This window comes from Micromesistius poutassou, assembly GCF_964030765.1.
Source record: "Micromesistius poutassou genome assembly, chromosome: 8".
Taxonomy (NCBI): domain Eukaryota; kingdom Metazoa; phylum Chordata; class Actinopteri; order Gadiformes; family Gadidae; genus Micromesistius; species Micromesistius poutassou.
Genome location: NC_140278.1, coordinates 791491 through 809038, shown reverse-complemented (window position 1 = coordinate 809038; position 17548 = coordinate 791491). Strand labels below are relative to the sequence as shown.

The 17548-nt window shown below is 47.4% G+C and overlaps 1 protein-coding gene across 1 annotated transcript in view; it reads left to right on the top strand.

The window, feature by feature from the left end:
• kif13a (kinesin family member 13A) overlaps nucleotides 1–17548 on the top strand; it is a 71428-nt gene that overhangs the window by 34074 nt on the left and 19806 nt on the right. Inside the window, exons 12-22 of the mRNA XM_084471730.1 lie at nucleotides 1339–1449; nucleotides 1868–2002; nucleotides 7607–7737; nucleotides 7950–8036; nucleotides 8116–8291; nucleotides 9064–9286; nucleotides 9601–9763; nucleotides 10269–10415; nucleotides 15890–16039; nucleotides 16785–16949; nucleotides 17361–17531. Coding sequence (XP_084327856.1) covers nucleotides 1339–1449; nucleotides 1868–2002; nucleotides 7607–7737; nucleotides 7950–8036; nucleotides 8116–8291; nucleotides 9064–9286; nucleotides 9601–9763; nucleotides 10269–10415; nucleotides 15890–16039; nucleotides 16785–16949; nucleotides 17361–17531 — 1659 coding nt within the window. The remainder of the gene's footprint in view (nucleotides 1–1338; nucleotides 1450–1867; nucleotides 2003–7606; nucleotides 7738–7949; nucleotides 8037–8115; nucleotides 8292–9063; nucleotides 9287–9600; nucleotides 9764–10268; nucleotides 10416–15889; nucleotides 16040–16784; nucleotides 16950–17360; nucleotides 17532–17548) is intronic.

The following is a 17548-nucleotide window of genomic DNA, read 5'->3' as shown; positions in this document are numbered from 1 at the left end:
TATTCATTCATTGCGCCGCGGCCAAACTGACGGGGATATTCTGTGATATTATGAATCTTACAGACTGCGTCGGGTTCTCCGACTCTCTGGTTCTTCCACAACAAGTAAAGACTCATAGTAGGGGTAATTTCGGCCATGGTGGAGAAGTAATTGGGGAAAAGGAACTTTGGCTTTGACTCTGAAGTCCAGATTAAAACACGATATGGAGGAGAAAGCGATTGTTGCCGTATGTGACAACAAGATGTTTTCAGTAGACAGCTGTCAGTTTTCTTCGGGTCCATATAATTTTGCTGACGCTCCATTGTTCCGACCTCTCGGCCATATGCGGACTCCTCCGCCGGCAGAGCAGCCGAAGGAGTCCGCATACGACCATGTGATGAGAGGTCGGAAAAATGGAGCGTTGGAGAAATGATATGGACCCGAAGTGAACTGACAGTTGTCTACTGAAAACATCTTTCTCGAATGCAGTCTGAGTTTGTTGTTGCTGGTGACATAAAGAGGTCAGCCGGTGGCTCTATTACCACTAGTTGAAATGGGCACAGCGCCACCTATCGTACCGGGCATTACACGCTTCGGCCAATGAATCGATTTTCTCAGCGCCATATATACGCGGACAATTGCAGTTGTCCAATTGAGGAGCATAGTCAAACTATGGCTTTAATCAGATTAAGCTGTGCAAGTAAACGTACTGATTGAAGTTACTGGCTTTTGCAGTGCTTACCTACCTGTGCACTATAACAATAAATGTGCTGCACCTGCCAATTATTAAAATGTATGACAAGTATGCTCTTGCTACGTTGTTAAAACTATGCAGACATGTTCAGAAGAATAATGAAACAGAAGAATAACAGATTCAACAGGAATCAATTCTGAAAAGAGTGTTTTGGCCTTATTCTCATGGAAGAGCCTTTCAACTCCTTCAAAGGAGTGGCTTCAAAGTCTGAGGAACACAACCCCAATAACAGTAGATCAAACAGTTTAAGCCAGTCTGAGGAACACAACGCCAATACCAGTAGTTCAACGTTTGAGCAGGGGTGAGGTTACAAAGTGCATCCAGCCACATAAAAACAGTCAATGCTGCAGTATCCTGTAAGATCATTTTTAGAGCAAAGTCCTAGTCCAAGTATTCCTCTGTTTCCACATCCCCTTTTAGCCTTCAGTCTTTAGAAAGACAACTCCACTGAATGTAACAGGAGATTGGATAGAGTTCGGTAGGTCCTTCTACATAAAATGTGTTCCAGTTCACCTGATGACGAAGGAGCAGAAGGGTTCACGGGGAAAACAGAGGTCCACATTAGTACCACTGACCGTGTGTTCCTCTGCTGGTGGCGTGGCTAGTCCCTGAAAGCCCCGGAGCTGAAGGAGAAGCTGCAGGAGTCGGAGAAACTCATCGAGGAGATGACCGTCACCTGGGAGCAGAAACTACGCAAGACAGAGGAGATCGCAACAGTGAGCTTCTTAGGATTTACATTATGGACTCTGAGTTGAACAGAAAAGTACATCAAACAATCGTCGTTATGGATCTGTACAGGGCAGATCTATACAGGGTAGGGCTACAGAGACCAACGGAACAAAAACATAAATTAAATGTTGTAAAATTATTAAATATATGGACATATATATATATATACATATAGACATATATAAGTTATATTATGTATTTATATAAATACATATGTATACATACAACAGCATAAAATACAGTAGACTAGAGTAAGAAACATAATACAATAATATGATAATAAAATAAAAACAATGGTGAGCTTCTAGATTCTAGAAGATTGTTACAGCACATCGCCCAACTATATAAACATATTTTTTCTTTCATGAACTCAATGATGAATGAATGTGTTGTGTGTGTGACCAGGAGAGGCAGAAGCAGCTGGAGAGCATGGGCATCTCCTTGGAAACATCTGGGATCAAAGTAGGCGAAGACAAGTGCTTCCTGGTCAACCTGAACGCCGACCCCGCCCTCAACGAGCTGCTGGTCTACTACCTGAAGGTGGGTGGTGATGAGCTGCTGGTCTACTACCTGAAGGTGGGTGGTGATGAGCTGCTGGTCTACTACCTGAAGGTGGGTGGTGATGAGCTGCTGGTCTACTACCTGAAGGTGGGTGGTGATGAGCTGCTGGTCTACTACCTGAAGGTGGGTCAGGGGCCTCGTATCTTCAGGGGCCTCAGGGCCCTCAGACCTTCTGGGGCCTGGTACCTTCTGGGGCCTGGTACCTTCTGGGGCCTGGTACCTTCTGGGGCCTGGTACCTTCTGGGGCCTGGTACCTTCAGGGCCCTCAGACCTTCTGGTGGCGTCTTCTTGTTCAAGTTAATTGTTGCAGGTTTGGAAGTGGCTTCAGAGGTTCTGAAGTGGATGAATTTGCAAACATTCTATGCTTGTTGGGAGAAAGGATTGACAGACTTAACCTTTAGTTTCAGATGGTCCAGTCAGGCTAGGACTGGCATAGGAAAAATCATAATCCAGATTATTTTCGGTCAATATTTATGTCATGATTATCTAACACAATTACTCAGTGACTTTGAACTTTTGTCTTTTTATCAGTGAATTTCCAACTTTATATATTATTCAACTGAAAAAAGAATTAAAAGGAAAACATTTAGTTAAATAAATAATAAAGAATATATCATATATATATATATATTAATTTAAAGAAATAACATAAAAACATAATAAGACCATAATAATAAATAAGATCACCTATGTTGTAGTGCACTTCTACAACCTACTAAAAACCCTGAATCATATATTAAACATTTAGGTAAACTATATATTCCAGTCAGTAACGCACTAAAGGCTAGCCCTCAGCAGCCCGCAGTAACGGAAAACAAATGTTCAACTACAACTTAAGACACAATAAAAATGAATAAGGCCGACATGGCAAATGCAGGGCTCCAAGGTGCAGCTTGATAAGTCCGTTGGGGTGGTAGTAGTATTCAGCTGTACGCGTTTATTATACAGGGCAGGCAGTGCAACTCTGGTGAAACGGTGACGCTTGTCCAAAGTGTTTACGGTTCCTTGAGTCCCTGGTTGCTAACCCTGTCTTCTGCCATGAAGCCTGTGACGGCATGTTCCTTCATGTCTCTGAGAGCTGGACCGGTCTGCGGTGGCATTAGGAAGAGTGTCCGTAATTCAGTCGTTCAGTTTACTTTTCTCTGGTTTTTGTCCCTTTATTGTTTGGTCATAGACCACTTGTGACCGTGATTAAACGCCAGTGAGCTCTTCACTGTTTCAGGTGGACACTCTATGTGATTGAAAAAAAGTGTTTTGGGCTGAGAGTTTTAGAAAAGAGAAAGCATGTTATCCCTATGGTTACGCACACGCCAACCGTTGTACCGTTACCGTTGTTGTTTAACTGTTATGAGTGTCATAATTAGCGATAGTAGTAGCGTAGTACTACATAATAATGGTCCGAAAAGCCAGACTTTCTCTCGGGCGCTGCAGTCAACCACTGCCCAGACAGAGCTCCACACACACACACACACCGCCCAGACAGAGCTCCACACACACACACACACCGCCCAGACAGAGCTCCACACACACACACACACCGCCCAGACAGAGCTCCACACACACACCGCCCAGACAGAGCTCCACACACACACACACACCGCCCAGACAGAGCTCCACACACACACACACACACACCGCCCAGACAGAGCTCCACACACACACACACACACACCGCCCAGACAGAGCTCCACACACACACCGCCCAGACAGAGCTCCACACACACACCGCCCAGACAGAGCCACACACACACACCGCCCAGACAGAGCTCTTTTGTACGTCGTTCGTTGGTAAAGTTGGTCTGAAGCGCTCGTAGAACCTTCTTAGCTCTACCGTGGTGATGGTTCAGCTCCTGACGCTGGTCTCTGCCACTGTACAGTAACCTTTAGAAATCCCCATTGTGCATGGAACTGCCACATTGGCAGTGTTGTGTTTCACCAATAAACTGTACAGAAGGCCTACATATACGGTACAGCAGGCAAAGTCAGCTCGACTCGCTTCCAATAATTTAAAAAACTCGCACTCAAAAAATTATTGTATTTATCTTACAATTCAAAAATGAACAAAACTGTCTTCTTAATGAAATGATATTGGGAAACGAATAAACCATTATAAGCAACAAGTGAACTTAATAAGAGGTCTAAATACTTTTTTCAACCACCGCCTCTTTCCCTTGACGGTGCGTAAAGCCCGCACACAGACAGGTAGCAAAAAGCAAAGCAGTCTCAGCATAAAGTTGTGAGTGTGTTAAATTTGTCCATCGGGGAACACGTCAATTCATCTAATGCTGACGTTTAAAATTAATCAGCACCGATTTACCTTGATCTTCAACTGTAACCTTGCTGAACTCCCAGCATCCTCGCGTAAGTTCATGAGCATGTGGTTCTGGGATCGCTGGCTCTTTAATGAGTGAGTATGAGTAAACATATTGTTGGTATTGCCTTGAGTGTTTGTTGTTGTTCCTCGACTGTGTTTCCAAACAGCCTCATTCGGCTGACCTTTCTTTTTGACCAAAGGCTCTCTCTCCGTCATCCTTGTTGGCTGGGCTAAATTAAACAATGACAATGCCAATGACAGCATCGCTGCAAAACTGAAGGTGGCACAATCATCGTTTTATCTCCATTATGTTGTTTTCATAATTGTTGGAAGCTGTAATCGAATTGAAATAGAAATACGATAAATCGCCCATCTCTATAAGGAACACATATGTGGCCTTGTGGATATCCATGTTTACATAGATGTTTATGTCTCAGACTGAGTGAATGGAGCTATATTCTTATGATTCCAATATATGAGTACATATGACATTTGTATTAAGTTCCTTCCTTCCTCCCTACCTCCTACCATTAACTAGGGTTTAATATTTTTCCTGAAAATTAGATGAATCAGATCCCGGGAAACATGACCCATTTCCCGGGAATCCTGGGAAATAGCAGTTTTTTTTTAAATTATTTGTATCATTATTAGGGCAAAAGAACACAGTTTATGTCCATCAACACAGTTTGCAATGATCAATTCTGCTGCGTGACATCTGTTGCAGCGCTAATTATGAAATGCCAGGTGGATTGTCTGTGTCTTGTCTTCTGAAAATCTAGGCAACCCTTATGAAACCAATATTTTACAGAACTCCATTATAAAAACTAACGAAAAGTGAAACATTGAATGATTCCTAAACCATTCTGTTAAACTAAATCCATTCTGTGGCTTTTGAGATTTGTAAGCGGCTGCAAACAGGAACAACCACTCGAAGGTTGTGTCCGCCGTGACTGGAGCCCCCGGGCCGGCTCCCGAGGGGGACACGGATCAGCGCTTAGCCGCGTGTCGCTCCTTTCCCGGGGCCAGAGTTAGGCTGTGCGTGGTTGTGTGTGTCCGGTGTGGTTGTGTGTGTCCGGCGTGGTTGTGTGTGTCCGGCGTGGTTGTGTGTGTCCGGCGTGGTTGTGTGTGTCCGGCGTGGTTGTGTGTGTCCGGCGTGGTTGTGTGTGTCCGGCGTGGTTGTGTGTGTCTGGCGTGGTTGTGTGTGTGTTGGGCGTGGTTGTGTGTGTCCGGCGTGGTTGTGTGTGTCCGGCGTGGTTGTGTGTGTCTGGCGTGGTTGTGTGTGTCCGGCGTGGTTGTGTGTGTCCGGCGTGGTTGTGTGTGTTTGGGTCCACCGACCCGCTCGGACACGGATCAGCGTTTCGCTGTGTGTGACGCTCCTTTCCCGCGGCTCGAGTTTGGCCTCCATCAACGTTACCGTATGACAACAATGGACGTGCACTCATTGCGTTTTTTTATTTTATTTTATTTCCCGTTTCCAGGGAATCGGGAAATAGTCTTGATCATATTTCCCGGGATTAAACCCTACCATTAACCACACACTGACTACATCTGTACCTTGTAGCTTCAACTCCAGGACAGTGGTGAGCCAGGAACTCACTACACAATAATGATCTTAAAGGACAGCCTGTCCAGCCCATCAAATCCTTTTCAGTTCTTTGTTGATGGTGTGTAGTTCAGGCGACTAAGATGACTAAGATCACATTGTCCACTAAGATCACACTTCACCTCTTGTGAAGGCATGAAACCGATATATACTGAATATACATCCGCCTCAACATTCACCATGAAAACCTTGAACCTTGTGCGTGTCTCGAATCAGTCCAGGGTGACCTGAAAAACACAGCACAAGGTCTGGCCAAACCTGGCCTGGACCTGGGCTTAGCGGGACAGTGGGCGCCCGGTCTGAGAGATAGCCCCGCAGCAGAGAGAGAGAGAGAGAGAGGCCAGGTCCGCCAGACAGCGGCCTCAACACAGAACAACGGCTCTTTGTCTGGGCTCTGCTAGCGCGCCTGGCATGTCTGTGTGGAATGACGACGGCGATGTGAAACGGCTGCTGTAGCTGCAGGGACCGGCGTCCTCTGCCTGCTGGGATGTTTGTTTAAAAAACGCCCACTCAGTAATGAGTGAAACACCGGCTCCCTTGCGGAACCATTCCTAACTTTAAGTCTTTTATCACAGAAACAAAGTTAGTCATTCCTTACTTAAAGGACAATTCCGTTATTTTGAGCATTTAGGCCCCTTTCTGGTTTGTCTAGGATGAAATAGAGTGGTTGACACCGAAATGTTGACTATTGGTCCTGTCTCGGGTATTTGGCTCATTCTGCCTGCTTCAGAATGGCCGGCTACGGGCATTCACAAACCTGTCCTTAAAACAACCCTAAACCTTCGTTTTCAGAAATGTGCAACTCACCGAGTGGTTAGTGGTGTTCGTTGATGTGTTTGTGTTTTATTTGGCATTTTGTAAATCCATTGATTTCTGTTGGAAGACTCATTGCTCGTTGACCAGAAACGGAAAGGGAGGCTGCTTACGTTTGGCTGTAGTCTTTTTTCGCTCAGTTCTCCATCTCAACAGTAGGGCTAGAACCGAGCAAAAAGACTACAACCAGCCCCCCTTTCCGTTTCCGTTCAAAGAGCAATGAGTCTTCCAAAAGAAATCAATGGATTTACAAAATGCCAAATAAAACATGACAGAAACTGTATTTCACTACGATACTTGATTTGGAACATCAACGAACACCACTAACCACTCGGTGAGTTGCACATTTCTGAAAACGAACGTTTAGGGTTGGTTAAGGACAGGTTTGTGAATGCCCGTAGCCAGCCATTCTGAAGCAGGCAGGGGCGATTCTAAATGAGCCAAATACCCGAGACAGGACCAATAGTCCTTGTCTCGGACTATTGGATTTCTTATTCTGAAAATATAATGCCATCTTAGTGCGATTGTGAGTGTTACTGCAGTGGTCCTAATATCTACTCTGCAGTGTCATCTACTCTGCACTCTGTCATCCTAGACAAACCAGAAATGGGCCTCAATGTTCAAAATACCGTAATTGTCCTTTAAGTCTCTTCAACACAGAAACAGGGTTGAGGGTCATTCCTTACTTCAGTGCAAATGACTTGACTAAAGATGATTGTATAACTTATGTAGCCGTTAACGGCTCATTTCTTTAACCCTAACATTGTAACGATTAGTAATACGGGGAACCGCATCAATGCTCATGTCCTCATGTTTCTCAGGCTGTGGTCGTAACTCTGCTCCCTGTGCGTAGGAACACACGCGCGTCGGGGCAGACACCTCCCAGGACATCCAGCTCTTTGGGATTGGCATCCAGCCAGAGCACTGTGCTCTGGACCTCTGCCCAGACGGTGACGTCACCCTCACGCCCATACAAAATGCCAGGTAAAACACTCATAAACACACAGTGCAGCAAGCACACACACACACACACACACACACACACACACAGAACACACGCAATTACACGGCACAGGTATTTATGTCATGGAGCTCCTTGCTTAGTAATTGTTTCTCCCCTGGTGCCATGGACTTCATTACCATCAAAGTAGCTTTAAAAAGTAAAGTAGACGCGTCCTGTGGCTGTTTTTACACAGAACCTGTGTGAACGGAACTGTGGTGGACGCCCTGGTCCACCTGTGGCACGGGGACCGCATCCTGTGGGGGAACAACCACTTCTTTAGGTAGGTATTCAGCCTCTGGCCCCCGGCCACCAGGGCCCCACAGAGGGGCTGAACCTGAAGCGGTGTGTCTGGGCTGCAGGATCAACCTGCCCGGCAGGAAGCGCCGCGAGCGGCTGAAGGAGCTGGAGCGGGCGTCGCCCAGGGAGAGCTACGTGGAGGCGGACCTGGAGACGGCCAGCGAGGCCTCGTCGGAGCAGGACTACAGCTACGAGTTTGCCCAGATGGAGGTCATCATGAAGACCCTGGGGAACAACGGTACGCCGGGGGCGGCGGGCTCTCGGGCCGCGGATGCTAGATCAGTCAAATGACGCAAATGCCGTTGGTGTTGGTGGGACGTGCTGGGCTCCGCTGGAGGCGGCGGACTGCACCTGGCACAACGCGTTGCCATAACTAGAAACAACAAATCCAGCCTATGTTTTTTTCAAATTTCTTCTGATTCCTGATTTCTTATTCTGAAAATATAATCTTAGTGCGATTGTGAGTGTTACTGCAGTGGTCCTAATATCTACTCTGCAGTGACTGCCGTCCTTTATGGAAAGTATTATGTTCTGGCCTTCTCAACCAATGGGAACGTTTCTCACTAGAGAAATAGCTTATGCATGCAACCAGGACCCTGCATTCAGAGCATTGAGAGATACAATCCTAATGAGTGCAGCGTCCTGTGGGTTTTTTCCAACCTAGAGGGTCCTGAGGCCGACATCCCTGATGTTGCTCATTCTGCTGCTGTGCCAATGTCTTCCCAGGGATGGCTTCGGTCGGCCACTAACGCAGGACCTCATCTGTTCAGCCACACTTTGTTCGATGTGTACTTTGTTGATTACAACCAGATTCCCCTTGGAGCAGAAGGCAGCCATTGACAGAAAACATTGCAGCTGTATTTATAACCAGGATGTGTTGGCTTATTATGTTATCTGATGATGATGATGATGATCAAGATGAGGGTGATTATCATGATCATCATGATGGTGACGATGGTGATGAAGATGATTGCTGTGAAGATGGTGATGAGGAGGATGCTGCTCCGCAGACCCCATGCAGAACGTGGTGCAGGTGCTGGAGAAGCAGTACCTGGAGGAGAAGCGCACCGCCCTGGAGGAGCAGAGGCGGATGTACGAGAGGGAGCTGGAGTCGCTACGGCAACAGCTCTCGCCCGAGAAGACACCGCAGCACCACCAGCGCAGCAACAGCGAGCACCTGGCCTTCGCCACGCACACCCCCCACAGCAAGCCACGGCTGTGGACTGAGGACAGGTAGGACGCCCTGACGACGCCCAGCCACATGGACACACGGAGCTTCAGAACGTCAAAGACACCGCGGACACAAATATACAGTATACCGTCACAACCTTTTTAATCGTGCAATTCTTTTACTTCTTATTTGTTGTTTATCAGATAAACATGAAAACAAAGCCTAAATCATATTTATCATCATGAATAAATGTATTTTTGTTTTTGGTTGTGCGTGTGCGTGTGTGTGTGTGTGCGTGCGTGTGTGTGCATGCGTGCGTGCGTGCGTGCGTGTGCGTGCGTGTGTGTGTGCTTGTGTTACTATGTATCTCTGTCAGGGACGAGTTGTTCCGACAGAGCCTCTCCCGCCTCAGGGAGCAGGTAGTGAAAGCAAACACTTTGGTGAGAGAAGCCAACTTTCTGGCAGAGGAGATGAACAAACTGACCGACTACCAGGTCACCCTCCAGATCCCCGCAGCCAACCTCAGTGCAAACCGCAAGGTCAGGCCTCCACACACACACACACACACACACACACACACACACACACACACACACACACAGAACACAGAACACACACACACACACATACTTTTTATGTAGAAAACAAGTCTAAGTCTGTGTGTATGAATGGTTAGACCCTAAACTAATAGATCAGCAGTCTGTGAATGTATTAATTTGAATAACTACATTTGTATTGTATTAATAGGTACTCTCAGATGCATTAAAATTACTGAAGGATTCTCAAATTCTCACTGAAACCATTCAAGTTCCCACTGGGAGATTCTTACTGGCCATCACTATTCCCATCTTTCATCACCATGGCATTGTGTGCTGTGCCAAATAAAGAACACTGGAGGGTTTTGATTTTATATATAATATATATAACATTTTATAATTGTATATATATTTAAACTCTTAGCATTGGCCCAGTCGGGACAGTGAGTTGCATCATGATTGGCCGGCCATGGGCCACCCCTGACTGTTGACCCCTGACCCTCTGCAGCGCGGAGCCATCGTGAGCGAACCAGCCATTCAGGTGCGGAGGAAAGGAAAAGGAACCCAGGTGTGGGCCATCGAGAGGCTGGAGAACAAGCTGGTGGACATGAGGGACCACTACAGAGACTGGAAGGAGGGCACAGAGGAGGAGACGGTGAGCCAGACAGAGGAGGAGCGTTACGGCACAATGACACTTCATCTGGAGGGGAACCAGAGCAATGCTGTGTGAAAACCTTGGGGTAGTGTGGTTCAGTCGGGGGCAGAGAGATCAGAAGAGTTTTGTTGACACCTTTTACCTTATGTCTTTAGCAGATGCTTTTAATGTCTGTGACTGAGTGAGGCTGACACCATCAAAGCATACAGCTGGAGTAAATACAAAGAGCCAAGAGTTGAATGGACTAGTTTCAAGTAGTTATAGACCACGCTGTTAGTTTATTTGATTTGAATTACAGACAGTGGACAGATGCATAATAGTTAAATCTCAGAATTCGTACACTACAACAAAGGGGATTTAAAATGAACATGACAGAAGTCCCAACGCATTAATCCAAAGTGACTTACAATAAGTGCATCAACCATGAAGATACTACCCAGTATCATTTTTTTTGGGCCTTGAAATCTGACGATTCTGCAAGCTCATGTTTTACTTGCTCTAGCATATGAATCCACCTTATGTCTAGCTGTTGCCCCCTCGTGGTGAGGGAGTAGCAAGCAATTTGGCAGTCAAAAAGTGTAGTGGACGGGCTGAGGTGTATGGTGGACCATGTCCTGGATGTAGGATGGGCAGGAGCAAGTGTAACCTCTGTCAGTTGAAGCCCAGCCGGGCTGCTGCAGTCTGGATGAGCTGCAGAGGACGAAGAGCACATGCAGGCAGACCAGCCACAAGGAGGTTGCAGTCAAAACCTCACAGGATTTTGGCAGCAAAAGAAACAGTCATCCAGTATCACACCCATCAGGAGCTGTTGGTTCACTGTGTCGAGGCTGCTGAACGTCCAGCAGAATTACAGAGGAGGAGGTGGATACTGTTCTAGCCATGGGAAGTTACTCTGTGAGTGAGTAAGGACAGGCAGTCTCAGTTGAGTGGTTGAATCTGGAATGGTTAGGGTCGAGAAGGTTGTTCTGGTGTAGATAGGTAGAGTGTTAAGTACTCGGTAATGTTAGTTAGGACCCCGGATGCAGAGACAGAGGTTTATTGTCGAAAAAAGGAACACAAAAGATATCCAGCGAAGCAGGCGAAGACAGGAACGGGTAGGCGTAGCTGGCGGAGGCACTGGTGAATGCTGCGGTCCGGTAGTAATACGCTGGCGAGGAATTGGCTACCGGCGAAAAGGCACGAATGACACAAAAACACACAAACGTTAATGATAACAAAAATCAGGTCAGAGTATCTGAGGTTGATTTAAACTCGTCAGCCAAAGTACCGAATGAGACGGAATAATCTGGCGCCGACGAGAAGTCCCCGCCAGACTTAAGAAAGAGTGTGTGATGAGTTGATGAGGTCCAGGTGTGCCTCGTTGCGGTGCCATAGAGTTTGCTAGAGAAAGTGCATTCAGGTGTTTTGAAAATAAATGGAGAGACAGGTTGAGAGACAGGTTGAGTGTACTTTGTTGAAAGAAGGTTCACTTTCTCTATTATATATATATATATATATATATATATATATATATAGTATGGGAAAGAAGCAGTTGTCAAAGAGGTATTGATGAGCTGGGCGAGGAGTGGAGGGAGGGCAGGAGCACCCGTCTGGAGAAGGTGAGAGGGGACAGGGTGGAGTTGGCTGTGGGAAGTTGGAGAGATTGGTCCAAAGGAAGTTAGAGCAGGGAACTCAGAGGTGGCTGTAGGACAAGTTGTGTCAGTAGGAAACAGGGAGCGTAGGTCACCTGTCTGTTGTGGGGGTGGCAGATCAGCGAGGGGAGAAGAGATAGGGGTCGGAGAAGGAAGATTTCATTCATATTGAAAGAAGGACCTTTTAGCTGCAGATAAGGACGCAGAAAAGGAGGATCTAAAAGTAGTGAGGCAACAAGGTCATTTCCACCATGCTATTTCAGCCAAGGTGCCGCAGGGGTCGGCGAGCCTGTCTTTAGGTCAGAGGTCAGACTGAGTCCAGAGAGGAGGACAGAGGGGAGAGGAGAGTGTTCATGGCAGGAGAGGGGAGCTGATAGGACAGAGGAGAGAAGAGGGAGACAGGAGAGGGGAGCTGATAGGACAGATGAGAGAAGAGGGAGACAGGAGAGGGGAGCTGATAGGACAGATGAGAGAAGAGGGAGACAGGTGAGGGGAGCTGATAGGACAGATGAGAGAAGAGGGAGACATGGAGGACAGTGTGTGTAGAAGAGGGAGACAGTTTTAGAGGGGAGAGTAAGATGAGAAGTGGTCGGAGACATGAAGAGGAGATACAGAAAAGTGGGTGTTAAAGCAGTTCCTGTTGAATATAACTTGGATTGGGTATCAGCTTTGTAAGTGGGGCAGAGGGAGACAGGGAGAGAGGGGAAAGTAGGAACAACAACTGTGATGCTGGATAATATTGCTGGATGTTGAAATCCCCAAGTATCAGCGCAGGGCCATCTTGGGGATGTTGGATAGAAGGACAGGGTGTAATTCCTCCCAGAGTTCCCCCAGAGGGCCTGGGGGGGCCAGTGAAGGCACTTCATGATATCTCTGTTGGCTAAATGGTGAAACGTGACGTATCTAGTCGTATCTGCGTTTTTTTAGGGGCAGGGTGGCTTCTTTGTAATTCGCCTTCTGTGTAGAAACATTGACCAACCAATGAGTGCTGCTACCGGACTGGGCAGGTTTACACCACTCGACACACGGTACGCTGATCGTACCAGTTCCCTAAATCCCATCGCTAATTCAGACTGAGTGTGATGTCCAAATTTTTCTAACAAAAATGTTCAAACTGCATAAGCACTTGGGTCACTTGGGTAGGATTCGAGCTGGAGCACTCAGGCCAAGAATGTCGTGCATCTCCACCGCCGGTTTGTAGCAACGTTAGAGACAACCAGCCCACTCCAGCACAAAGTTCCGGTTTTACCCAGTGTGCCCAGGTGTCAGTGGAGTATCAGGAAAGCTGTTGAGGAACACATCAAGTGCAGGCTTGAAGGTAGTCAAGGTTGAGAGGGACTTGATACTGGGAGGGACCACGTTGTACAGAGCTGATGCTCGTGAGGCGAAGGAGTTGAACCTCAGGGTATTGATGCTGCTGTGTTTTGAGTTGCCCAGTTGTCTGATACAGGTGGTACCGTGTCTGGAGGAAGCTGAGGTTAATACTGTTCGGGAGGATGTCATGCTCAATCTTCCAGACGAGGATGATAGTGTACCTCTCTCGTCGTCACTGCAGAGAATACATTGAGAGACGGCGGAGGCGGTCCCAGTAGATAAGGTCATGGGTTCCCTGTATCTTAGCAGTGAATGATCTCTGGAGTGCTTCGATTTGTATGATGTCACACTGGTGAGGCGACCAGAGTGGACAGCAGTATTCCAGATGCGAGCGGACAAAGGATGTGTAGAGGAGCATCATCGTGTTAACATCCCTGGTGATAAAGGTCCACAGGATCCAGCCTGCCATGCTGCATTGGCTGCTTTCATGGCAATATGAGTTTGCCAGCTAAGGCTGATGTTGACGTAGACCCCCAAGTCTTTGACGTGGTCAGAACCCTGAAGCAGTTGGCCCGATGGTAGGGCATATGGCTGCTTCAGATCATAGATTTTACCATGGTGGAGGAGCTGGAACTTTTTTTGATTTAGTTCCATGTTGTTGGTATCGGCCCACTTGACAACTGATAGGAGATCCTCTTCGAGTAAAAGTCTGTCGATATGGGAGGATATATCTTTGTGGAGTTTGGAGTCGTCTACAAACACTTTGATTTTACTGTGTTTAACAACACCAAAGATATCGTTGATGTAGATGAGAAACAGTAAGGGACCAAGTACTGTACCTTGAGGAACTCCGCTGACGACGTCGATGATAGATGACATGACTCTGTCAACTGTGACGTACTGTTTCCTGTCAGTCAGGAAGCTGGTAATCCGGTTGTAGAGCTTACCCTGGAAGGCCTTGCTAAAGGCCTTTGAGAAGGGAGGTACATCATGTCTGCATTTTTATAAGAGCTGAAGTCGCACATGATATCTTCTATGTGGTGTAGTAGTTGTGTGAGGCAGTTCTTACCCTTCTGGAACCCGTGTTGGTATGGGTTAATGAGGTTGATACTCTCAATGAAGCTGACCATCTTTTTGCAGACTATATGCGCGCAGAGTTTGATCAGGTGTGAGCTAAGAGAGACAGGCCTATAGTTTGCGGCTATAGCTTTTCTACCTTTCTTGAAGATAGGCGCAGTACTCTGCGTCTGGAACATGCCTGCAATATCTGCAGTGTGGAGGGATTGTCTCCAGAGATGAAGGATGGGGAGGGATAGTGTGTCCTTACACTCATGGAGAAGCACAGCAGGAAACTTATCCGGATCTGGGGCTGAGTGGCTTCCGGTATCTTTGATTCCCTCCAGAACATCGTCTTTGACAGAGCGATGTCTGTCAAAGTCTAAGTTGTCTGCTGATGTAGCTCGATGTTGTCAGTATCAACATTGTCAGATTGCTGAAAGCTTTCCTGTACTGCTGTTAAGGATGTCACCCATTTGGGCTGGATCTGAGTGAATCTTGTTGTCACCATCAATAAGGGGTCCAACTGAAGATTTAAACTTAGCCGTTTTTTTGGCGAAAGTATCAAAGGCTTTAGGGTTTGCCCTTATCTTGCTAATCACTGCTACTTCCTGTAGAAGGCGCTCCATCTCGATGTTGTCCTTCAGAAGAAGTTCGATAGTTGCACGCTCTTTGTTGGGCTGCTAGAGCTTGACGTTGTGCTGTGAACATAATCACTGTTGTTGGAGAAGACTAGATCCAGTATGTTGTTGTTGCGAGTTGGTTCGTCTATCAACTGCAATAGGAAATTGTCATCGCCATGAAGGCGATGAGGGAGTGATGTGAACTTCTGCATCCAGGTGGTCTTCAGGTGAGTCTACGTCAGGATAAAAAACAGAGTGTGGATAAGGTTAGAGTCGATCGACTTCTGGAGAGTAATGCCAGGGTCCATTCCTTGGATGTTTAGGAGGAAGGTGTTGGAGATGGGAGGTGGTTTCTTCCCAGTTGAGGGCAAGGCAGTTGTTGAGTTGGAGGAAGGTACTGCCTGTGCTGGAACTGCAACTGTGGGAACATCTGGGAAGAGAACTGATGTTGAGAAGCTGCTAGCTGTTCTTTTTGCGTTGAGGTTTCTTGATGGTAGAAAGGTAGTCTTGACGCTAGAAGCGCTGGAGTCCGTCTTGACATCCTCGGCCTCGGTAAGTGTGTTGATGACGCACACCTCCGGAGCGGGAATTGGTGGAGGAGGTATACAGGCTCTCAACAACAATGACTGGGCAACAGTGAAGGCCTTCACTATTTAATGATACATCCTGGTCCATAACCATGCCTAAAAACACATCAAAATTGTATTTAGAAGATTCCTACATTACTACAAAAGATTTTCAAGTGCCATATGTTTTTGTAACAGGGGGCTATAGGTTTCAGTGCCTAGGGGCCCTTGGGCTTCTAATCCAGAGAGCATATTATCTCATGTAACTTTATTGTTTTGGTTAGTGTTACAAGGGGAACAGCAAGCACTTGGACCCATTCTATGAGGCGCAGGAGAACCACAACCTGATCGGAGTAGCCAACATATTCCTGGAGTGCCTTTACCACGATGTCAAGCTGCAGTATGCAGTACCCATCATCAGCCAGCAGGGCGAGGTATGAGCATTCACTAACCTAACAGTATGCAGTACCCATCATCAGCCAGCAGGGCGAGGTATGAGCATTCACTAACCTAACAGTATGCAGTACCCATCATCAGCCAGCAGGGCGAGGTATGAGCATTCACTAACCTAACAGTATGCAGTACCCATCATCAGCCAGCAGGGCGAGGTATGAGCATTCACTAACCTAACAGTATGCAGTACCCATCATCAGCCAGCAGGGCGAGGTATGAGCATTCACTAACCTAACAGTATGCAGTACCCATCATCAGCCAGCAGGGCGAGGTATGAGCATTCACTAACCTAACAGTATGCAGTACCCATCATCAGCCAGCAGGGCGAGGTATGAGCATTCACTAACCTAACAGTATGCAGTACCCATCATCAGCCAGCAGGGCGAGGTATGAGCATTCATTAACCTAACGCAGATGTAAACGCTCCACAGCGGCTCCTGCACAGTAAGTTCCCCTGCAGTTTCACAATCTGGTGTCTCCACTTTTGCCAGGAAAGTAAATGCTACCACAGTTTGGAAGCTCTACTGCGTGATTAAGAACAATGATTAAGAACAAAGACTGCGAGACAGCAGATATATGTGATAAATATAGGAGAAAACATAAATATTCCAAACATACTTATTAAACACCTTCTCTGCAGATGATGATCGGTAGGCTATTTAATACAGACCTACTGCCACAGTCCACGGTGTGTTGCAGTGAGCTGCTCTCCGCCCCCCCCTGCAGGTGGCGGGCAGACTGCATGTGGAGCTGATGCGCGTGTGCGGCCCGCTGCCCGAGCGCCCGGCGTGGGGCGACGACTCCTCGGAGAACTCGAGCGAGAGCGGCTGTTACGAGGTGATGGACGGCCACGGGGAGGTGGTCCTGATGGCCAGGAGGCTGACCTGCAGGGTAAGGAGCGGCTTTGGGTGGTCTAGACCAGGGGGTCCCAGCCCAGGGTCCTGGGCCGTCCCTCTGTGTGTACGGTTCACCTGTAGGCCTGGAGCAGCCTAACCCCTACCTGCTGCGTTGTGCCACGGGTTTAATATGCAATGTAATTGCAACACACTGCTACATTGAATACTGGCTGAATGCTAAATTAAATATGGGCTTATTATTTCAATGTTGAGGTGAATTGAGTGTTGAGCTGTCTGTCACAGAACGGTGACATTAAATGTCCACGGTTTACTCCACATCAGAACTCACTTGGATAGTCAGGTCTTACACAGGGTTGCTTAGCAACAGTCCTTGACTCTCCAATGCCAGTCACGTGTTAACATCCAGAACCCTGCTCCGCTGTCCCCCCCCCCCTCCACTCTGCAGGTCCGCATCAAGGAGGCCTCGGGGCTGCCCCTCAACCTGTCCAACTTCGTCTTCTGCCAGTACACCTTCTGGGACCAGGCCGAGCCCACGGTGGCTCCTCCCATGGTCAGCCCGGACGCCCCCACACACTCCCCCGAGGCCCAGTTCACTGTCCGCTTCGACCACTGCAAGGTGAGCCCGAGGACCGC